Genomic DNA, 24,419 nt, shown 5'->3' with positions numbered 1-24,419 from the left:
ATATATTTTGCAGTTTACATGATTAAATCCGGGGCAGATGTGTCAGTGTTTGTTGTATCTGTTTGTGTGGATATTTTTCCCTATATCCATCTTCCAAAGTATCCTCACAATCATACAAGATAAAGCCTTGAAACAAAAACAGGAATTACTGAGGGCCAAGCTAGCATGCATGATGCTGACCTACAGAGACTTCCTTAAAATGAGCTGCCAAGTGCATTGAAGGAGGGTAGAAAGTGACCTTGTAAGCAGCACAATCTAGGAGAAAGCCATGTGTTGTTTCCTCATTTTCATGTCTAGCAGTTTTCTATTTTATATATCAGGATTATTCTTAATCTTGATCACCATTTTTTTTTTCTTACTCAACATTTTTGACATATGCAAGCCTGTTTTGTGAGCACATGGATGCGCTTCCTTATGGAGCTGCTGGAGACTAATTAACCAACCATAGCAGTGACCATTCAGCAGTGGAAACTACAGATTCTGCACAAGGTAGATTCTGTCATTACTACTCAACTCTTTGAAGGTAAGAGAGCTGTTGTATAATCATTTACAGTGGGTGACATTTCCCATTAAGGGTAAACTACTAGAGAATAGCAAAGTTCAAAGTAGAATTTAGTCAGCTTTAGGCAAAGGGATCAGTTTGGCTGTTATGGCTCTGGCTTAATTCATTCAACATTCAGTAACCATTACCAATTGCCCTGTGGCTGACTTGCTGGCATTGTGTCAATCTAATTGCAGCCTTGAATTGGTGCATTACGTGTTTATGAACACATTCACGAGAAACTGCTGTGTGTGTGAGAGAGAGAGAGACAGACTGGGAGAGAACACAGAAGGAAGACAAATGCACATACAAAGGGAATAATGTGAATGAATCTTTTGCCTGTTTCTGCCTAACTGACAATCCAAACACTTGAATCTAAGTGTTACTTGCATATCATCTCATAGACCTCCTCACTCTGCAATTTAAAGTCATCTCTGGTTATTTTCTAAGATACTTATCATCAGTGCAGGGCATATATAGGGTGTTTTTTTCTGGCTTGTTTGTTGTTTGCTGTGCCACATCCATAACTCATTTCTATCTATTACTGCCTAGGTGTTGTAAATATGTTGCAAAAGGGATATTTAAGTTATACCTGTCAATGTTGTGCTACCGGTGTTCATGTACGATCTTTCATCCTGTTGGATTTTGTTGTTGTTCAACTAATTTGATTAACAGCTATAGAGTAAGTTAAGACTTCAGATTTCTGCTTCTGACTGGCTTTATTTGTAAAGTTGCATTTCTGATTTAATATTCAATAACATTGTTGTAAATGACATAGTCCTCAGTGATGATGACCGCTGTGCACATAATGAGGTATTGTGCCAGTGAGTATTTAAGGACATTGAAACTAATGTTTATCTGTCTAAGAGGCCTTGACCTAAATTATTGCATAGAGTAAATGGGGTTTTTGTTCCTTCTGATTGAGTGAGAATGATAATTAGCTTCACAGGCTTTTGCCCTCTCCTTAGGGACCTGATGAATGAGTGGCTGTGGTTGAGATGGTGCCATGCACTGCGAATGGATACAAACTAAGAAAGTCAAAGTGTTGTACATTCAGACTCCTGAAGCAGTCTTTCCCTGCTTGGGATCCATTACTATCCCATCGGGAATTGTTTATTTCCTGCTGCCTGTCCAAAAGCTGACACTTCATCTAAGGTTCAGATAAAACAGCGATCTATTATCTATTTTGACACAGTAAGCCAATGCTGCAGAGCCACGTGGTTTCCTGCTAAGCCCTGCTCATATGAGAGTTTCACTCAAGCAAGATGAAAATGGCAAACTTAAGTCTATTTAAAGCCTTTGTTTTTGTTTTGTTTTGCTGACTACATTCTAGATGCTCATGCTGATATTCTGGCTGTCCTGGGAATTCAAAATAAAATGAAAAGCACAACTGGTGAGAAAATATTTGCAAATTAATTTTAGTGATATAGACAGCAACCGAAGAAAAGAACAAGAATACAGATTGGGCTAAAGGCTTTGAAGAGGGATTTTCTGCCATTGGTCTTTCTGGATATTAGTTTCAGATTTTATCAAGTGGTTTATGCTCTCTAGTGAGCTTCTTCTCTCAGTACCATCATTTACAAATAAAACCATACAGCATTTGTTAAAGCCTGAGTGATATGGACACTGTTGGCCGGCAGTCACTAAAAAAGCCTTGAAAATGAGCAGAGCTAGTTCAGTCAGGAAACTCTCCAGGTTCCATCAGCTGATTGGTTCCTGAGTGGCACATTTTTCATAGTTAACTAATTGTCATCTCAAAGCCTGTTAAATGACACATCAGCTTACCTTGACAGGCTGCTTGTCTAGCTGCCCTGCCACTGCTTCTCATACATTACAGCATCACTTTAACCCTCCTCTTCCCCAGCTGCACCTGCTTAGATCTGGTTTTATGTTCTAGAGGGGATTGCATTTATCCCAAGGAAATCTGTATATGCAGCAGCGATTTATGAAGACAAATGTGTGCAGCAGCTAACATAAAAGCAGATCTAATCTGCCAAAGTCAAACCCTTTGTCATGCATTATCACTTAATATATACATGTCCTATATGTGACTAAAATACAATAGTATTAACATTGAGAAATCCACAAATAATGCCAGCTCATGAAAGAGAGTTAAAATCCCTAAACATCTTTTCACTGTTCCCATCACCTAAATCCATCTCTTGTGCCTTCAGGCTGCTGTGATGCGCTTAGATGGGAGTTCAATTGAGGTGTAAACTGTCTGCCTATGCTGGGTGAAGATAAAAACATTAATCTAGGCATGGACCTGATGGTATCGCCTGTGATTCTGGCAATCCATGCTGAGTGAATGGTTTTGTGTTAACTGGAATATTTCCGTTGTCACAAGAGACCTGTCACTCAAGACTACACTCTTCTGTTATTCCTTCCCTTGCTAGTTCAAAAATAATTAGAGCAATGGAGCATGACAGGACAGTGAGAATGAACCCACAGTCGTTAGATGATACTACGACGTCCAGCTTGTGAGAAAGGCCTGGAGGATCAAATTAAGTTTGCTGCACAGACATTCCCTAAAACCACAGTGGATATGGGATGTGGTTTCTTCAGGGCAACTGAACTCAGGATTCAAATATGGACAGTGCTGAAGTGATGTGATCACATCAGGGTCAAGCACTTTTGCCAAAGGAATTCTTTGACCTAAACAAAGGAAAAAAAGTGTTGAAAACTTGACCCACATACAAAATGGAAATGGCAAACAATGCTTTCCTGTTCAGGAGCACACTCACTGACTAACAAACATGTCAAGGTGAATTTCCCAGACACTGTTGGAGTATGGAAAATAACATCTCCTCCTACTATTTTCCATGGAGATGTATCTTTCCCATTTGTAAACTGTGGTCTAAACTACGGACCGGTGTGCAGAAGGCCAGGCGAGTCTTGCCAACTTACAACAGGCTGTGAATGTGTTTGCTTCTGTGAGTGCATGTGCAGATATCTGTGTTTGTATGTGTATATATTTCATTCTCTTGGCTCCTGCTAATGCCCTGACCCCAGATGGAGAACAGTGGATGAGCATATTGTATTTCCTGCTTGATTCAATATTAATAGATTGCTATGCTGCACAACCACACTCATCCCAGGGCAAAAAATGGAAGAAGGAACACCCCCTCCCAACACACACTCTCTCTCTCTCTCTCTCTCTCTCTCTCTCTCTCTCTCTCTCTCTCTCTCTCTCTCTCGCTCTCTCTCTCTCCTATCTTGGCTTCCAGTATAACTGCTTATGTAGGATATGTGGCCTTGTGAATGTCAGGGCATACACAACACCTTGGCTGTGAGAGGAAAATTGAATTAACAGAGTAATGTGAGCAGGTGAGAAGTACATACAGGCCTATGCATCTGCTGCTAAACAACAAGCTGTTGTCAGCAGGCAAATAACTGGCTAAAAGCCCACCTGTGAGTGACGATGACATACGAGGTCTAGCCACATTAACAGGAGCACCAACATGTGGACCTCTCTCAGTGACAGTGGCTCCTTTATGGCGTGAGCTGCTTTTCAGGCATTATCTTTGACCAGCAGTCTCACAGGGGACAAGGTTAGTGCTTAGCAATGATTCTGATTGATCGCCCATCCTCTGACTTTATGCTGTTGACTGAAACAGTCCTCTCAGTCACACTGCCACAGTCTTCTGTATGGACTGAGCCGGGATTTCGCAAGTCATTTGCTGTATGATCGATATTATCATGCAAATCAGTGATTGGCTTGTGGATTACGGCACTGTCATCCTGGAAAGTACTGCAACCAAAATACATCATAGGGCGAAGATTTGCATGGAATAGCTACATAAGCAGTGATTGCACATGTCTCAGTCCTTTAAGGCACAATTACAACCAAACATCCCTGGGAAAACACTCCAAACCAGAACAGGACCACCAGGGCTTTTCACAAGGGGAAGAATAGATGTCAAAATTTCCTTTAATTAGACTATACCATCTAGATGCCAATATAGCTCATAGGTCTGTGGCATATTGCTGTTGACAACTGCTGGGCATACAATGCCAATATGTAGGCTATTTAAAGTAAGAAATTAAGGCCTATCAGAGGAACAACTGTTTACTAACCTACCCTAAATATGGGCCTGCAGTGTATAACTAAAATGCACTGTTGTATTAAGAATCTATCACACTTCTCAAAAGTTATGTAATTGATCAAAAGAAAGAAAGAAAGAAAGAAAGAAAGAAAGAAAGAAAGAAAGAAAACATGGATTTGGTTCAATTCTTTTGTAACTCCAGTGTGACAAAACCAAACCTCTCAAACCAGGGCGGTGTTATTGAAAGAAAACAGAAAACAGAAAGAAAGAAAGAAAGAAAGAAAGAAAGAAAGAAAGAAAGAAAGAAAAAAGAAAGAAAGAAAGAAAGATTTGGATTTGGTTACATTTCCTCATAACTCTGTGGTGAAAAGAAGCCTCTTTTTCTCCCGTACAGTCAGTGAAAAAAAATAGTGCATGCTATGCATATACCATTATAGTGTGGCTTGGGCAATTCAGCAGGAACTGTACATTATTACATCTCTATTATTGCTACTGAACAAGAATCGGTACAATAGGGGGATTTTGATGTGACCGCGGGACACATAAAAGCACACAGCAGCATCGCAAAGGCAAACCCTGTTACAAAGCCATGTACCAGCTGACGAAGAGAGAGGAGCACCACGTGAAGAACGAGCTGAAAAGGTGCATTCATTTCGGCTCCGTTAACCGAGGGGGCATTACAATTCAGCAGAAATACCCCGTGTGACCGTCAGGGAGGAAATGTTGGTGTAACTCAGCGAGTTCGCGTTGTCCGTGGATGTTGGTGATGATGGTGGTGATGACGGTGATGATGAAGAGGGCTGCTTTTTTCCTCTCTCGGTCTTGAAGCGAGCTCGAGCTTCTGGGGGAATCGGGGGAAAACCAGCCAGTCAGCCAGCCAGGCAGCCAGGCTGGACGTCTTGTGCTTACACGGCCGGGGTGCTTTCACGGATTTCATCATGATGGCTTGGAGAGGGGGGAGAACATGGTCGTGTTATCGACCTTTTTGTTATTTAAACTAAGACTGGCATCGTGTCTGACCCAAGGATTCAGAGGAAAAGGAAAAGGTAACGTCTACACTACTTAGGTCAGCGGGGAACTGCAATAAGACGTTGCTACGTCGTGCTTTTTACAGTGATGATGGTGGCGATTTTTGGCAAATCTCGGATCCAGCTTTTCTATCTGGCCGTGAACACCAGCAAGATTGTTAGCCCGGTAACGTTATTGTTCCCCTGTCAGTCTTCGCTCTGCGTAACGCTACTGTTATCTGCCCTTTGTGTGTAAACTGTTTCGATCTCCTATAGCGTTAGCTGTTGGAAACCAAACCTTGCCTTGCCACAATATTTCCACTGACCGGTGCTGTTTTTGCGCTGCAGGCCTGCCGAGGAGATGAAGACAAATTTCTCACTCCGCCAACGTAGCGTGTTAGCCTAGCAACTGGGCTAAGTAACGCTAGCTGCTTGACATTCGTTGTCGTCTTCTCTGTAACGCTGTCTGTGTAAGCAAGAAAACGCTTGTTCATAGTTGTCCGTGGCCCTACATTAACTCTACCGTCGGAGTATTAATGGAGCTGTTGAACAAGAAAAACACCTTTAATTGTTTTGCCATTGTATGGCGAGTGTCTGTGATCTGGCATTGGATTATGGGACCGAAAAGTCCCGTTATTTTCTCTGGCTAAGTTAGCTTCTGAGTTAGCCAGGCAACTTGGTTCGTTTAAAATGAGTGGCATACATACGTAACGTGTTACTATGCCACAGTGACAGCAAATACACTTACACTTAAGACAGGAGCTGAAATAACTACTATGCAACGATGCACAACAAATGTATCACAGAGTGAGGTGACAACAGCTGCTGCAACTTGTTACTTAGTCATGTACAGTGACCATCCTCCTGGCTGGCAGTGCTCTCAGAGGGTAACCACAGTGACATAACTGTTACTTAGCTGCTAAGTCACACCACCGTCCACTGTAACCTGAACTTTAGCCGCCTTTCTCGTCATTATTGATGTGTGATCCATTATTTGTGTGATCCAGCCAGTCTTGTTCTGTCTGAAGTGGACCATCCCTGAATAGACACAGCCAGCAATATGTAATTGTCTGTTTCAGTTATAGCTGGGGGGGCAGCCACACTGTTTTGCCTTGAGTCTCCCGAGGTGCACTGTGTTGCAACATGCCTGAGTACAGACACACACTCTGGATCTGAAGAGCCCTGAGTGTCTCTTTTCATTGGGTTGTTTATATCCAACCCTGGCCAGATGGATTGTCTAATCTTACTGTCAACGGCACTGTCAGACAGCCTGTGGACTTTTATGAAGTTGCATTGTCTGTGGTGTGCTTTTAACCCTACAGATGGCATCTGGTGGCTTTTTGGATTACAACCCACTCTATCTTCTGAAATATTTGGCTTCATAGAGGCATTAAAATAATATCTCAGCTTTCGCTCTGCTCACTGCTGCTCTGACACCTTACCGTGCCAAGGCTTCGTAGACCCTCATTTGCACTCGCCTCCAGCTGTTCTCAGGATGAAAAAAAGATGCCCCATCCCAAGTGGAATTCGAAATGAGGCCCCGTTTTGACATATTACACCCCAGAAATTTCTGCACAGCATGCTCTGTTTCAACATGTCCTCTGTGTAATCAAAGTTATAGCTTGTGCTGATAAGAATTTGCTGGGGTTAAGGATAATAGCATGGTGCTAGCTTTCATTCAGTGGAAGACACCTCTTGGTGTTTAGTACTGCTTGTTCAAAACAGAGGGCAGACCACACAGACACTCCTGATATGACTAAGGTGTTATTTTGTTTACTGTGAAGCAACATCTACAGTAAGTAGTAGGTATGATTCACTAGGTGTAGTGGATTATCTTTTGTCAATGTCGAACCTGTTTGGATATTGGTGTATTAACTGTACATGAGGCAAGCTGACATATATTATGAATTGACTGAATGATCAAATCAATAGAATGAACCAACAGCTATGGATGACTGCTTGCTCTTATCAGGATGGTATTCTGCAGCCAGGGTGTGGCTTCCTAATATCTTGAGCAGGAACATCCTTTTTTTTTGTTTGTTTTTTTTTTGTTTTTTTGAGAGAAGAGAAATGTGGCATGGAAAGATAAGCAGTGGCATGTTGTCTTGCACTTTGTTCTGCCAATGAGAGAGCCACCCAAACAACCTGAATGGCGGATTTGAGTCTCTGCTTCTCATATTTTTCCCCCTTGCAGAAGTAACTAAAAAAACAATAGATTAATGCTGAAGTGAAATTCTTTTACTGGTTTCTTGTACAGCCAACTCCACGCCTCATCAAAATGAATTTGGAGAAGGTTTAAAGATACAGTCTTCTGGCAAGCATGAATATGCCCCAGGGAGAGAGTAGATGAGGTAAGAAACCAAGGAGAGATATGTGAGATAAAACCTTGAACAAGTCAGTCCAATAATGCACACCGAGAAACCCTCTCCCCTAGTTTTATTCCTGTGTGTACACTTCCCTCCAAGCGTTTGCCTCTCTTACTTTCTTACTCATTTTTTATCTACTTTTCCCCACATCCCGATGTGCGCTCCCCTTTGTTCTTGGGCTGTGTAATTGTCTTGTTGGTTATTTCTAGATGATGCATTCTTTATTGCTGTTGACAGATTAATTTCTCCCCAGGGATCAGTAAAAGAAATCTTTCTATCTCACTCTTCATATCAGGTGATGACCCAGATGGTGCCATGTGAATGACTGACAACCATGAAGCCCACACACAAGCTGCTGTTCGTCCTGTGCCCCATGCTGGTCCTGGGCTTTATCTACTACTCCTCCGGGAAGCTACACCTGCATGTGTGGGGCCAGAAGCCACGTGAGTGACATTAGCTAGTTACACTCTATGTGAATGCTTTTAATGTTTTATTCATCATCTGATCATCCACCCCTGTCATCCATCTGTATTGCAATCGTACAGTTTGCAGACTGGTCCTTTGAGAGCTACGCATGTTTTAGTCTGTTCGCACCGAGCAAGTCTGTTTGATGTCTGTCTCTCTTTTGCTGTCTGCGTCTGCTGTGTCAGCCAGTTAACTGTACATCATTTAAAAACAAAATTACAGCGTTAGGCCTCTCTTCTTGTTGAGTAGATACCGTGCCAGGTTCTTTGTCAGTGTCTCAAGCCTGTCTGTCTGTATTATAATTATGCTAGCCCGTTATTCTCACCACCACAGCTCCGGATGTTGTGGGAGAGCTTAATTAGATTTTTGTGTACATCCGGTGGTAGCTGCTTTCTCTCTGGTGCATTAAACTATTACATCAGCCCATGTGCGATGTCTCAGTTATATAGTGACAGTCACCTGCCCTATGCCTTTTCTCAGTCACCATTCCCGTGCTAGGACAACCTATATTTTAACCATAGACATATTCTATCTGTTTTATCCAGCCGACTTATTCTCTCATCTACTATTGTAGATAGGAAGAAATGGCATTTGATATTAAGAAGCTGGGATTTTTTTCTTATACTTAACAAATAATTTGTATAGTCAAATGGAGACCCGAAATATACAGTTTTGCATTCCTGGAGCACACCGAGACATGGCCTCTTTTTGGCTTCTCCTCTTCATAAAAGCAACACTAATTACATGATGATGCAGGCTGTGCACTGTGGCAACTTACAAGCACCACTGGTATGTAAGGGTGTTGCTTATGAATCAGTACGATTTTAGCAGACACATAATGTTGGAAAACCTGAGTCAACAGTTGTGTGTGAATGGTGTGCCACATTTAGAAAGCTGAAGTCATGAGGTATATGTGACACTACATACTATGGCTTTTAGCCCAATAGAGAATCTTCACAATGTGTGATCAGAGCTACCTTGTAAGAACTGTTAATGAAAGAGGAGAATGTCACCCTGCAGGGGTTTTCTGAAACAGCTGTCGAAAACCAGCAGATGGGGCTAGAAGATTTCACTTTAAAAAAGACATGTAACTCTCTGGCTAGTGAGTCAGTGGAGAATTTCATTGGCAAAAATCCATGTGGTCAGCATCAATCACCCCTATGCCTCTTAGTGGTATATTTTCTGGGAAAACTTACCAAGGGAGCAGCTCTTGGCACAGTGAAGACAAATATCTGTGTTTTGAACCAAACAGATCTAGAGAAGAGCTACAGAGAGCACACTCATATCTGCCATCCAAAGGCTACGGCTTTGAGAGAGGTTTTCATCTCTTGTGTTTTGTCCTTGATATGTCCGTGCTGGCTGTAACACTTGAAAACTCTATTGTACTCCTGTGTAAAAAAAACAAAAAACAAAAACAAAAACAAAAACAAAAACCAAACCAAAACAAAACAAAAAACGGTCTTTCTATGAAATGTGAGTTGGAGAAATTCTTTTCAAAGGATTTGTAGGCTTAAACTGGTAGTTTGGAATTTTACACGTATACTGGTATTTGTTGGTCCATCTTAGTACAGTACATCCACTGAGTTTGGTTCATTAATTGCTTCCTTGTTGTGAGAACAAGAGCTTCACTTGGAGTGTACTGCTCCAAAATGAATGAAGTAGATATAGACCAGAAAATGTTATGGTTTTGGTTTCACTTTCAGTGCTCTTTTCAGGCCCCCTGGTGTCCAAATAATATTTCTGCCATTTTGGACATCTGGGGGCTGAAAAGACCAACAAATACCAGAATGTGTGTAAAAACCCAAACTATCACTTTAAGTGCAACTTGTGTTGTAAGAGAAGTTGGCGGTGGTGAACTATCAAATTTCTGTGCTGGGAATCAGTAGAGCATCACCAGGAAACAAACAAACAAACAAACAAAAAAAACCCCACAGAATTATTTGGTACTCCATACTTCCTTCATCATGTTTTTGATAAATGCATGGTGTTGTGACATCACTGCTTGTAGTCAATTACAAGGGACTTCTGCTTTGGCTGTCGTCCAAAATACAGCACTTCCTCAAGCTGTCACTGAGGTTTCTGGTGGTTGGGCTGCTGCTCTCTGTAGTGCCCCCTCCCATTTTATCTAGATTAAACATCAGCTTTTTTAACTCCTCAAGGAGCAAAGTGAAATGCTTTCAAGTGTTTCCTTTTTTCCAGCATGTGACTGAGATAAGAGGCACTCAAAAATAATTTCATTGCCTCCATCTGATTATAAATAGCATTTGAATGATCCAGAGAGAATTAAAGGAGTGAAGATTTCGATGCCGTCTTGATAATTTCCATGCTGATTTCTAAACACACTGTTAAATAGAATGGACCGAAAGGGGGCTTTGACTGAAATGAGGAATTTTAGCTCTCTGCAGTGTGATGCTGCCAGATGTGAAGATTTAGAGGGCTGTGTGTTGAGGGGGAGAGAAGATCATGCTGACCATCTCCTCCTACCCTCGACCCTGATCGGCTAAGCCATGCTGTGTCCCTGAGAGGATCTAATCTGAATAATCTCACTTCCTCACTCTCGACTCATTGTGCAAGAGCAGGGCTATTCAGTTAACATTTTTAGAAGGCCCAGTTACTCAAAGCTCCTCCCCAGCAAATGACCAAGCCATCATAGCTAACTTTCCCTATGATTTGTAGGCCTTATTTATGTGGCCATATAGAGGATCTATATGTGTATAGGTTTGTGTATATAACTATAATATGTAATAAAATACAATTCAAAGATAATGCATTTCAAATGCATTTCCCTAACAAATAGAAAGGAAAATAAAATACTGCTCACTGCAGTCCTCATCTAGCTGCTGAGTCTTTATCCTGAGCCTTTATCAATAACCTACCAGTAAAATAAAGTGCCTCTGGGAAAACTGAGGTAACATTAGGCATGACAAAAAACACAGCAGTTTTACTGGATGAAAAACAAAGGGATTATTCTGAACAAATACAAAATTATCTTTAAAACATGTTTGGCATTTTTCTTTTCCTGCAACATTTGCTTTTCTCTCTCACATATACAAGCTCTATACAAGCTCTTCCAGCTGTACTGTTGCTTTGACTGGCCAAGATGGTTGAGTGATTTAAATAACGCATGAGCTTGGACAAGACACAGAGATACAGTAGCTACAGCAAACCACAAGACTATAAAAAGTTTACAAACTGTTTCACAGTCCGACCAGAACCAGAACTGGGTCCGGACCTGGACTGGGGTGTGCTAACTAGTCAGCCCTGTACTAGGGGCTCAGTAGCTGCACTAGGCACATGCCCTGTTCATCATTTGCATCATTAAGAATTTCTGTGTGCATTTTTACCAGCAGAGATGAAGTTCTGAATGAGGCTCTGATCCTGTGTTATATAAGCATCCTCAACAGGCACAAAAATCTGGTCCTCCAGTGGAAAAGTGTTACTTAGCACATGATGCTTTAACAGTGTTACCACATCCATATGGTTTTTCCCATTTTTTGCCTCTCTCGTGTTGTTTTTCTTGTTTTATCTTTTTCCCAGGTTAGACTTAACACTTTCCATGATCTTATGTATTTGTTTTTGGCTACCTTTGACTCTGCTGTGCAACCTTGAAGCTTAAACTTCAAAACAGATCCATATGGCTGTTGTCATCCCTGTGGCAGCTGGAGAGGATGTTTGACTGTTGTAAGACTGGTCTGATGAGAGGGCCCCTGCTTCACCTGTACTTTCAACAATAGAGGTCTCCTTTCCCCACCTAATTAAGTTAGCCTTAAGCATGAATGGTGTTGTGCTAGCTGCTCGAGTGGTGCTCTTGGTTCATTTGTCAGTAAAAACAGTGACTGACATACAGGCACACACAGATCCCAGTCAGCTGCCTTGTATATCTCTAAATGAGTTTCAAACCTAACCCTATATCACAGTTTTGACCCACTGTAGAAAGTGTTGCATCTCAAAATTATGTTATGTTTTTATGTGCACAATATATAGTGATGGCAGTAACACAGTAGATAAGCCATAGAGAAGCTCACTGACAAGGAGCTGGCAGGCTGTGTATTTGATTGCAAGCACAAACAGCTTGTAGTGCCACCATCGGCTTTGTCACACAAGTGTGTCGGGAAGTTGGCGCTCACTGTCTCTGAGACTCTATTTCCACCTGGTATTAACATCCGTCCTGAGTGATCCAGTCACAAACTGACACTTCTAAGTACAGGCATAAACAGCAGCAGTCTGTCCTCAGTGGGTCTTGAGATCCGACCACTCAGGACACATTGAAGGACTGCCTACTCACCTGACGCCCTCTCTTTTAAGCTCTGGTCGAGCCCAACACTCCTGACAAAGGCTAGACCAGCCCTTTTTTTCCCTCCTTATGAAACTGGGCCGCCTTGCTTAAATTTTGTGCCCCAGTGCAATTAAACACAGTCTTTCTAACTTTAGATCCAACTAGAGTTACTATTGGAATATTATGGAAATATTACAGGATCCAATGTGAATGTGTACTCTTCACCATCCTCTGGGTTTAGTTTTTTTTTTTTTTTAATTTCTTAAAATTTTTAAACCTTGTCTGTCATTTGTGACACATCAGAGCCTTGACAGTGGGAGAGTCCCCACCCACCTTCACATTTACAGGTCCAGCCTGTAATAATTTACAGATGTAAAATACATCTTAAGTAATTGGCAGTGCATTAAAATGAGGCTGGAGTGTCTCTTTTTGTCAAATGCCTGGTTCCTGTAAAATGCAATTTTATTTTTATGTTATTTATTTATTTCTTTATTTATTTAGGAAGGGGAACTGGCAACTTAAGAATTTCATTGTAGGGTGTTGACACACCGTCTCTCTCTCTCTCTCTCTCTCTCTCTCTCTCTCTCTCTCTCTCTCTCTCTCTACTAAAAAAAAAAAAAAACTGTAAATGTTAATGATACATGTTGATTTGCATATAGAGCAGGAAAGTGAGATGCAATCACAGGTGGGGAAGTGAGACACATTTTAGATGCATATAGACCCTCTATATGCATTTTAATGCCAGGTGTGAATGGATGGACTGAGAGCTGTCCACTTGTGTCACCAAAGACGCATTTTCATACCAGGTGGAGATGGGGTAACATGAATATCACCTCTGGGTGTTGACTCTTCAAGACCACACCTGGAGGGCTTGAAATGAACACCTGCAGCGTGAGAAATGAATGTTAGCTACCAGTCAAGCTGTCAACTTGTTTCCACAATTGCCAAGCGAGGCCTGTGGGGCTATTTCAAGCAAATTAAACTTTTAAGATGTCATGTTATCTTTAGTGCTCAGGTAGCAGAAAGTGCACAAAGGTGCATGCTCAAAGTAGTCCTGACACCCAACTAAGTTTTCATGACACTTGCAACTGTCTTCTTGTGTCTAGCAGTCATCAATAACAGGCCTATACGGTTTCAGCTGGAGGAGAGTTTGAAGATCATTAGCTGGAGAATTGGACCCACCAGACACTTTGAGCTGGAGAGGTTGCATTGTTCTCATTCAGTCTGTTATATAAAAATATGTGTTTGGAACAGATTACAGTTTTTTCCCCCTCACACTATTTTGAGGAAAGGTGTGTAGGTTGTTGTGCCAAATCATAAACAGTTGGAGCAGACAATTTTCATAGAACAGACACCTTTTTAAAAAAAAAAAAAAAAAAAAAATGTAATCACCGAAGGCCTTAATTAGTGTTGATTGAACCTGAACTTCTTGATATGTAAAGGTTATTTGTTTTTGTCTCTTTTGTAACAAATTATTATGACTAAACTGTAAAAGACAGTGAACAGGAAATGTGCAGTTTTTGCCACATGTGTAAGGATAATAAACATGCTGAAAAGTAAATGTAGAGTCAGGTATAATCAGTTAGGGTGTGTCTGTGAATACAATTAACACATCCATTTTCTAGTCTTTTTTTCAGCTGCAGTTATTATCTCTTACATAATGCTGTAATTCTTGTGATTCCTGTTAAATGAGCTCTCCTCTGAGGTGTTTTAAGTTCAGGCTGTAGGGTTAGTTTACTCAACTAATCATACTACTGTAGTGGCAGACATTTTTGATTCTGAGCTGTGATACTTACTTTGCTTCCAATATCTGTCCCTCTTGGTGTGCCTTTTTTTGTTTGTGTGTATCCAGTGTCTGAGTGTTTTTGTGCTCCAGCTCATTTCTGAGGCGTAACTATCTTTTTTTCTCTCTGTCCTCTTGAGCACTTTTGGTAAACAGCTGCTTCCACCGCTCTCCAGTGTTGATAATATGCTTCACTGAGTGAACCACTGACTTAACCACTCCCCCCCCTTTTGTTTTCAGAGAAAGATGCAGAATCAACAGCTGTAGTCCCAATTAAAGGGGCTCCATCTAAAGGGGCTAAAGTGAAAAGCCGTACAGGTAGAAGCTCTGAGACGATGCCCATTTTTATTGGGTGATGGTCAGACTGTTGGGAACATGGTGAAACCGGGCTGTTGAGGTTCTCTCATGGAATATCAATCTCAGCTAATGCAATGATGAAATCCTTCCATTTTTGTCTCTGTTTTTCTTGTTATTACAAGTGCTCATTCACGCATTCAATCTTCATGGGTAAATTTCTGAATACCACAGCCATAATAACCACTAAAAGCACATTAGGGGCATTGTAATTACTTTGCCTCTTAATCAAGCTTTCATCTTTGAATGAAGATCCAGACTCATGGTTATTAATTCAACCAATGGGGACTAATGCTACTAATCTCTTCTTCTCCCGGCCTTCTCTTACTCTATTATGTCTTTGGGTTTGGTGTTGTCTTCAAGCCCAATGCCACCCTAAGAGACTGACCTCAAGCCAAGCTAACTGACCCTCTTGTGTTTCAGAGTCGGAAACAGACATTGCTCTCACCGTGGGACGAATAGTAGGCTCAGGTACAACTGCAACCCCACCCTCTCAACTCCCACCCATCTTGCTCTCCCTCCACCTTTAAAAGAAAGCTGCAGAGCTTCCTGAAACCATGCGATTAGTCAGTGGCCATGTTTGGGGGGGGCGATCAAAATGGGATCTTTGCGGGGGGAAAAACGTAATTTCTAAAAAGTATGCTTTTGGGATCTTAATGTCTTTTGTCAGCGGTATCAACATAGATGATCTTTGTCAAGCATAGTTATTCCAGCTCTGTGGTATTCTGTGGTGAAAAGTGTAAATGTTTCATTACTCAAGCAGATGAACCTGAATCAGAATGTTGTCTTTGATTGATGACACAACTGAATTATAATGCTAGTCTTTTCAAAGTAAATTCAAGTTGATAATATTTAATTTGTTACCCATTTCTGCCAAGTTGTTTTTTGATAGATGACGTTATCAATCATAGCCATTGCTCTTTGCTGTTGGTTCATGTCTCCTCCCAACATTGCGCCCTGCCAGACTCCTGCAAGACTGTATAGCTCACTGCTTACCTACTAAAAGTCACACACCTGACAATCTTATGAAAATGTTTTCTGAACATTCATAAATTTGATTCCTCTCAGTTTGTGAAAACCTATCCACATGCACACTTGAACATCAGTAACTTGAGACAGCTTTTATTCTGCATTCTTAATGTAAAATTCGGTGAGGTTGGGGCTGCGTATTTCCTGGTCAATTTACGTTACTTTGATCTTGGAAAACCAGGCTTATGGTCTTTTTTATGGTGTTGTTTAGACACATGCCTTAAATCACATGCTGTACAAATTCAGACCAGTGAGGAATTGAACATCTGCTCAATCTTCCCCTTCTCTTGAAGTTTCAGTGTGATACAACAGTGCCCTCTGTTGTCTTTAGCAAGTACATCATCACAGTGGTTGACAGTGAAACGGTTTGCAGGAGTTTTGGTGCTCAGGCGGGTTCAGAGGCCAACATTTATGTTAATGGCAGGGCCCTGCTTCTTATTTTCTCCCAAGCTATTGCCTCTCCGCAGCTCTCTGGCTACCACACGCTTCTCAACAGACACATGCACACACACATGCACACTCGCACTCAGCTCGGCTGCTATGGCAAAGTCCCCATCCTCCAGGGCCATGCTTGGACTCTTCCCTAACCGGCCATCATGCACTCCCATTGTTCTTTTCTTTATCTCTCTCCTCCAGCATCCCTCTGAAGACAACGTCTGCAACCACAGGAGTAACTTTGTTACTATCCTCTTTCTCTTTTCCACTAATGCTTATTGTTGTTTATGTTGCATCTACTTGTCTGTCATGCTCATACGATAAAGGAATTTTACAGACTGAAATGCTATGTTATGAAGTGAGGAGTGTTTGATAGGTGTTAAGACAATTAAAACCATCACTGTCAATGATAAAACTCTTAACAACCAGGACAGAGTGCAGTAGATACTCCAACGTTCAAATAAAGTTCTTATATTATCTTAAATACTATTTAACAGAAAAGCAGGTAGGTTTCTGTGCTTTTTCTGTCTAAACAGCCTGAACTCAATGCTTCATGAGGCACCTATGGACTGCACCAGTGGCTGTCCATAGGTGATCCCCAACTTCTCTTCTAACTTTATTTTGAACTCAACAGATTGTTTTGGCTGGCTTCACCCTAACCTTGCTTGTTTGACCACCAATCCTTTTTAACCTTGATGCTTTTTTGCCTTATTTTCTTTTTTTGTTGCTGTTGCCATATTGTTTTCCCTATGGAGGAAAATACACAGGCTGTTTACATGGCGAGAGACTCACAACTACAACTAATGAGCTGATGGTTGACAGTATGTTAGATCGTAGGTTGGATGATCACTGTTATTGCTCCAGCTGTTTAATGTTGCCGCCATGGAGCACGCATAGTTTCTATCCAAATGATTTGTGGAGCTGTGTGCTAATAACATCTTTCCCTCTCTCCCTTTTTGCCTCCCTGCTCCAGTGTATGATAAGCAGGGCTTTCTGCTGAAGTTGGACACAAAATTGTAAGTACTTCCATGTTTCCTAGTAAATGTAATTTTCTGTCACCCAATTAGCAATTTCCATCTGAAGAATTGGAATATTTGTGATGTGTTAAACCTGGAAACATTTATTTCTTAGTTTCACTGGACTTCTATCTGCTTTTTCAGCATATTTTTTAGGGATGGACTGCCCCTGTTCTGCATTGGTGGTCTTTTGTTTTAGATTTTATTTGAGATTTATGTTTTACGGCTCAGGGTAGTTTTTCACATATTTCAGTTGATCAATGAGGAAACATGGAATAAAATGTAAATCTACCACCTATTAATCTCACTTGCTGCCTATTAATCTCACTTTTCAAATAAACATGTAATCACTCATTGGAATTCTAACCAAACTTGGCAGCAACTGTGCAGATTTGATTTGTGGTATGAGTAATACATTTTGAAAATTAGTATGAATTGAGATGCTGTTATTGTTTTTTGTCATGCAGTTTATGCCACAGCAATTACAGTTTGTCAGTGTCAGAACATGCTACTCTGAGTCATTATACAGTTGACTGTCATTGTGTCAACATGTCTGTTGATGCATGTATATTTCCTTGAATTGGTTTGACACTCTTGTTATAAACTGCCACAGCTAGGCCTGTTCCTGGACCCTCTTTAACATACCGGTTGTAATTATATGCTGCCATCACCTCTCTGGCTCTCTCAGGGTATATCTGTCCACACTCTGCACTCTCACTATAAGCATAATGTCAGCACTTGACGGTGGTTTTCACAGGAATTTTGTGCGTTATCTCATACGTCTCTTTACATTTACTTCGCCTTTACTTTGAATAATTACACCATTGAGCTTAAGCATACAACATTTCAATCCAACTGAAGACTAACCTCAGCCATTAGATAGTCATGTGATTCTGATTGCCTGACATAACATCTCTATTGTTACTGATTGTGGTTAGAACTGATGGGAAAAAGTACCCCCCAGAGCATTTTCTAACAAATTCCCTCACCAGTTACTAGGGCAAAACATGTTGACAGTAAACTGGATTTTTTTTTTGCTACTACTTTTGTAGCAGCACTTACATATTAGCATCAAATAACCTCATGTTCTGTCCAGGCTGGTCCCATGCTGTCAAGCGCCTTTCTCTTGCCAAATCTGACCCTGTATGACTGGTTGGTTGGCCTCCCATAGTGTTAGGACCGGGGCCTCTCTCCCTTCTGCTGTTTATTTGAACTGGATCCCTGGCATAGAGCAGATTATAAATGATCATGATGGTAATAGTGAGGTTCTAGTTTCAGGACTGCCAATGTGATTATTTGAACTAGGGCCCCCCCTTGCTTTGTCATGCCACACACAGGTGATGTGCTGAGCTGTTGCTGGGTTTTCCAGCTTCCTTGGCAATGTATTTCTATATCTGTCAAGCAGATTGTTTGACAAGCCTATCGCTTTTGTGGGAACTAACAAATTTCTCTTCTGGGAAGTTTATAACCGGTCATTATAATTGATCATCAGTTATCGTGTTGTTTCTCATTCTCTCTGTCTTTCACATTAATCTAAAGGCCACCGGAGTTGGCATACAAGTATGGGAACCTCAGCGAAGGAGCTTGCAAGCCAGGCTACGCAGCAGCCAAGATGACCACCATCTATCCCAAGTGAGAACCACCGCCTTTGCCTTTCCACATGATTTCTGTTTGTTTTCAGGGCTCTGTCACATGGCGTGGATATTAATGGTCTGGATGTCCTCAACTGTCCTTTGTCAAAAAGAAGGCAGGCTCCTTCAAACTCACCATAAGAACAGTTATACAGTTCACATAAGCATTCATCAGGAGGTCTATAAACAAATCATTTCAAGTGGTTGTCATTGGGAGATAAGGCAAAAACTGTTACTCAAGCACAGTCAGATGCATGATGTCACGACTCAAGCCAATGTAGCCTTAAGGGTTTTGAGTCAGAAACAGAGAAGCTCCCACATTCTCGTTCAGTCCTGTCAAATTGTCATTCATGTGTCTGTCATCCTCTTCCATCACAAAAACATGAGACTTTGTCCTTGCGAGCCCCATGTTACACAAAAGAACCTCTGTCATGAGAGTACAAGGTCTGCCATCTTTCCCTACTCATATCTTCGAGCCTTCGAGGCTTTCTCTATAAAGAGCATCAACTAACTTCCTGTCCAGCATGCCATGACTCATCATCAGCTTCCTGTTCCGCCACCCACACAATACACAAAAGACTCTACGGCCCCCTCTGATGTCACTGGCTCTTTTGATCTCGCTGCGGCTTTTCTTGCCGCCCCTCTCAGCTCAATCTATAGGACATTGTCCCATTAGCATTCTTGGAGCTAAAGCTAATAGAGGGGCAATTTTCCGCATTGCTGAACAATAGCCAGTGGCAGTTCAGTGCAGTATTCGACCTAGTTACAGAACGAGGTCCCTATGACCAAATATGCCAAGGCTTTTCCAGCATAAGTGTTCAAACTAATTATCTCTTGCACATTTTTACACTCTAAGCCCTGAATGAAATTCTCTGACCTTTGTAGGCCTACACGATTCTGACTGAAAACATAGAACTCAAAGCTACATTTAAAGAGGGTCTGTCCAAGACATATTGCTGGACTCTCCTTCACTCACACACACACACACACACACACACACACACACACACACACACACACACACACACACACACGCACGTAGCCCTCAACTACACCATCAGCAACATCTTCAGCAGTAAATTGCAGTGTGGCTAAACAAGAAGGATCAGAAGAAGTGCCCTCTACCTATCTCAGAGGCTGTGTGTTAACAATGTCCTCTCTTGTAACAACTTCCTCTAATCAGCCGCACGTGTCGGATCAAAGTTCGGTACAACACAGAACCCCCACTGGGAGCCCACTGATTACTACCACCTTCACCCCAGTCACACACAGGTCAATAAGTGCGATTAATGGTTCAAAGTGACACACGTTGTGTATGTTTGTGTGTGTATGTATTTGTGAGCGGGAGTGTGGGTTTATGTGTATGGGTATGCATTATTCTGCAAAGATGCTTGAAGTGTGCCTGTTGGGTGTGCTTGATTGTACCATGTGTTAGAGCACTTAAACTGATACCTTATTTTTTTGTTAACATTCATTTGTTTATTGTCTGCCTATCGGTGGGTGCAGTCACGTTTTAAACTGTTATACTGACGGTGCAAAAGTGCCTATGGCAATCCAGACTCCAAAAGAATAATATAATTGTTTCTTAAATGTTTTTTCATTTCAAACCAAATAAGCTCAGAATTAGTCTCATGTCAGCTTTCATCCACTAAATCCACATTTATCATAAATGCTCATGTTAGCATTTAGTTGAAATGGTTGTGGCCCACAGCTCAGGTGGTAGAGAAATCCTCCTTCACCTCTAGTAGTGAGGCCCGTGTAGCTCCCCTCTAATCATCTCCCACTTCCTCCGTGTTTGTCCTCTCCGAAGCCCCTGCCCCACAGAATCCAATTTATTTTCAACACCTCCCCTCCCCTCCACCCAACCCAAAACTGTTTGTATTGGAGCTCTAAATCAAGTGCTGGCAGTGAACTTGAAGTGGTGCGGTTATGAAAATACGGCCTGTGAGAGATAGACCTAGTGAAGGAAATGAGCACAATGCGTCCCAGCCTGCTGCCTGTTTTAGAAGTCCACTAATTTTTTTTTAACAACAAGCAGCTCTCCTGCTCCTCTCTCTGTTTTGTCAGGATGTCTGTGACTGTCTGTTGGTCTGGGCTCAGGGCTCACGGAGTCTTGACGGTCCCGTGTTATTTATATTCCCATTTGGCCTCTGATGTCTTGGGTTTAATGAATCTCCGTTTGTTTTGGCAGGACAGGAGTCTCTGAGTGTCTGTGCTTCTGTCAGGTGATGTTAGGAGGAGAGAAAGCCAGACGTGACTGTTTCTCCTCTGTTTCTACATCTCTTTTTTTTTTTACACTGTATAGGGGGAGGATAATGAGGGTATCAAAGACCAGTTAGGGAGTTTGGAAGAGAGACAAGCTTGAAGCTAACCGGAAGGGCCTCCAGTAGTATCAGCCATGTTTGGTCATTGAGCCTCAGAGCTCTTCTCATAATTTTAGTGAAGCTTTGGCAGTGTTATGGTAAACTATCCAAGATGCCTGGTCTTTTCATGATTATACAGTTTGAGATGCCATTGCTGTTGCAATCTGTCTGCTGTGGTGGAGCCATTAGTTGTATTTGGTGAGAGAAAACAATCCTGTGTGTGTGTGTGTGTGTGTGTGTGAGTGTGGGTGTGTGTGGGTGGCAGGCAGCCACCCACCGGCCCCACAAGTAAGATGCAGTAGTTCTGTTGGTGGTGGTTTGGTTTGTTGTGAGTCGGACAAACGAGACAGCCTGATTATCTCTGATGTCTGCTACTGTAAACACCACAGGGCTCTCACACTGTGTTATTAGTGCAAAGCTCTCAGCTTAAAGGACAAATCTGGTTAAATTCAACTTGAGCTTTATGTTCCTTGTTTTTGTCAACATGAAAATTGACTATGTTGAAAACTTAAAATCTTGCTTGACAGTAAGTACTTTCCCAAGTTGACGGAATTGCAGCTGTTAAATAGGGGTGAGTGATATATCAATTGTCATGTCAATATCTTTTGGATTTTTGATTATTGTGATATGGCAGGCTTGTAGTCTTTTCTTGGCTTTAAAGGTGCAACAAAGTGAGACCTTCTTGTGGCCAGTGTGAAATTATGCATTGCCTGAAACTTGCTCTTGTGAGCAGGTAGATTGTTGATGTTGTCATTTGGTGTTCTGTAAATGTTAACTTCCCACATAAAAAATGTTCAACCCTCTTGTGGACATTACAAGTAGGCCTCTCAAACTGTCAAAGTGTATCACAGATTTCAAACAGAAGCAACAAAATCCCATGTCTCTGCTTCTGCTGACATGACTTGAATGTGTCAGAAGACAGGCAGCAAGCAAATTAACTAGGAAACATGTGAGCAACACCAACAAAAAGCTATCAAATGGACAAACTGACATGATAATTGCAGCTGTTAAATGTTCTAAGCAACTGCAGCATGAATGTTATTGTGGTGAATGAAGGAGTTTTGATGGCTTTTTGGATTCAGCCGCAGGAGATTTAGCTTTAGGATTGTGTATTTGTATTGGACAGCAGCGTACCCGGTAGCCTGAAGGTGTGTATGCAAATCTCTGCAGGGCAATAAGTGATGTAATATTGGACAAAATCAGTGGGCATGATGGCAAAAACTAGGAAAATAGGGCCCTTCATAATTCTTATGAAGAAAATTTTTCAAGTATTTTCAAGACATGTACACATTGGTTTATCGGTGATAAACTGTTTTTTTCCCTCCAACCATCCAACTACAACCCTCCTCCTCATTTTTTGTTTTGTTGCTCAATGAACATGCGAGTCTGCTGTGAAAACCTTCGCCATGTCTTGTAAAAGTCGAGCTGTGGAGTCTTGTGCTTGTTTAAGTCAGGGGGGCTGCGACTGGCTCCCTCCTCTCCTCTCTTGTCCTCCAGCTTGACAGCAGGTCATAAAAACACTCATCCATCGCGCGGCCACGCTTCCAGAAGCAGCACGTAGCCTAGCACCCGGGTCCCAGGCGTGACCAAGAGGAAATGGCTCCTTTCGATTTTAGAGCTGTGCTTTATCAAAGAGGGGGCACACTCACACACAAATATATACTGACACACACAGGAGGAGGAAGAGGCGATGTTTGAAAAACAGCTCATGAGGCATAACAAAACATTATTTCTCACAGGCCTGTTTTGCACTATAACCAAACTCAATTTGTTTTTATTGTGGATGACATGTTTCTCTCTGGAGTAATATAAGGGGTCTGCACCTTGCATCCATTTTCTTCATACTTGGTTATTTTGAGTGTCTTTTCCTTCTAATTTAAGTAATAAATAACAAGTTCCTCCACAGTAAGTCTCTTTGGAGAAACAGTCTGACCTCAAATCATCTGAGGAAAAGCATTGTGACAGCAGTATATTATCAAGGCATGATTATCAAAACTGTGTCAACTTTGATTTAGGGGTTGTATAGAGGGCTCTGCACTGCATGTGCCCTCTGTTTCACTCTGCCTCTCACTCTGTTTCTATTACCGTTTTATTTTCAGTTGCCTTGCTATCATGTGTGCAGGCTGTGCTTGTTTTTTGGGAAGCTGTAGCAGGGGGCAGAAGGTGGAGACACTATTAGATTAATGACAGTGGAACAAGCGTCTTCTTTTACCATTTGGTGTCTTAAACTCTGCCCAGGACATTAACACTGCCGCCCCAGGGGTCAGAGCAGGGATGACGGGAGGCCACAGGGGTTCTTTCTCTCTGGGGAAGTGAAAAAATGCACAACTATTATTTATTGTCACTAAGGGTGTGTAGCTTCAAACTCTTCATTGTCTGCATGATGACTCACTTAACCCTGATAGGTTTGCATGATTTACTCTACGACATGTAATCGTTTTATTAGGTAGTACTGGATTATTGCTTACTTACAGAATGTTGGTTAATGCAGTGTCTTTACTTTGAAGACGTCATCTTTACAACATGGTACTTTTGTGACAGTTCTTCCTCTTAGCTAATGAAATCTCTCTCTCCCTCTCTCTCTTTCTCTCTCTCTCACACGCTTCATCTCCCTCTCCTCTATCTCATCTGCTTTGTTGCAGGTTTATGAAACCAGCCCCCATGTTTCTTGATCGGAACTTCAAACGTCTAGCAAAAGTCAGCAATTACTTACCTCCCTTTGGCTTCAAAACACAAGGTAAAGAGCTTTCTTACACCAGTCACCCTCTGCTAGTTGCATTTACCTGGAACTGTACTTTGGTTTAATCATGTTTATTCTTAGTATGTAGTAATAGACCTGTGATTTACAAAAAAAAAAAAAAAAAAAAAAAAAATCAAACAAACAAAAATAAACTTATTTGTAGAAAACGTCTCTGTTAAAATCACTCTAGCCATTTCTGGTTTATGCTTTATGGAAGTGTGTGTTGGTGTGACATGCAAAGGTCTATGCAGAAAGTAACTGTCAATAGTTAATGCTCCTGATATGGATCTAACCTCCCTACTGCAGGGTAAAATAATCTTTCAAAGCTGAAATTAAATGGTATTCCTCTCACAAAACCCTGTTCTGT

At 41.5% G+C, this 24,419-nt stretch overlaps 1 protein-coding gene and 1 long non-coding RNA gene across 7 annotated transcripts in view; one reads left to right on the top strand and one right to left on the bottom strand.

The window, feature by feature from the left end:
* LOC115374731 (uncharacterized) overlaps positions 1–11,350 on the bottom strand; it is a 108,429-nt gene extending 97,079 nt beyond the window's left edge. The window contains exon 1 of the long non-coding RNA XR_003929647.1: positions 11,179–11,350. This is a non-coding gene — a long non-coding RNA (uncharacterized LOC115374731). The remainder of the gene's footprint in view (positions 1–11,178) is intronic.
* st3gal3b (ST3 beta-galactoside alpha-2,3-sialyltransferase 3b) overlaps positions 403–24,419 on the top strand; it is a 51,740-nt gene continuing 27,723 nt past the window's right edge. Inside the window, exons 1-7 of one of the 6 annotated variants that reach the window (XM_030073807.1) lie at positions 5,249–5,633; positions 8,256–8,403; positions 14,725–14,802; positions 15,262–15,309; positions 17,276–17,318; positions 18,858–18,950; positions 23,955–24,049. In XM_030073807.1, the coding sequence (XP_029929667.1) occupies positions 8,295–8,403; positions 14,725–14,802; positions 15,262–15,309; positions 17,276–17,318; positions 18,858–18,950; positions 23,955–24,049 (466 nt within the window). In that variant the 5' untranslated portion in view covers positions 5,249–5,633; positions 8,256–8,294. The other 5 variants (XM_030073803.1, XM_030073805.1, XM_030073804.1 and 2 more) reach the window with 5 other exon arrangements.

Source organism: Myripristis murdjan, chromosome 17 (assembly GCF_902150065.1).
Source record: "Myripristis murdjan chromosome 17, fMyrMur1.1, whole genome shotgun sequence".
Classification (NCBI taxonomy): Eukaryota; Metazoa; Chordata; class Actinopteri; order Holocentriformes; family Holocentridae; genus Myripristis; species Myripristis murdjan.
Note: the sequence above shows the minus strand (reverse complement) of the source record. Positions and strands in the feature narration are given on the sequence as shown.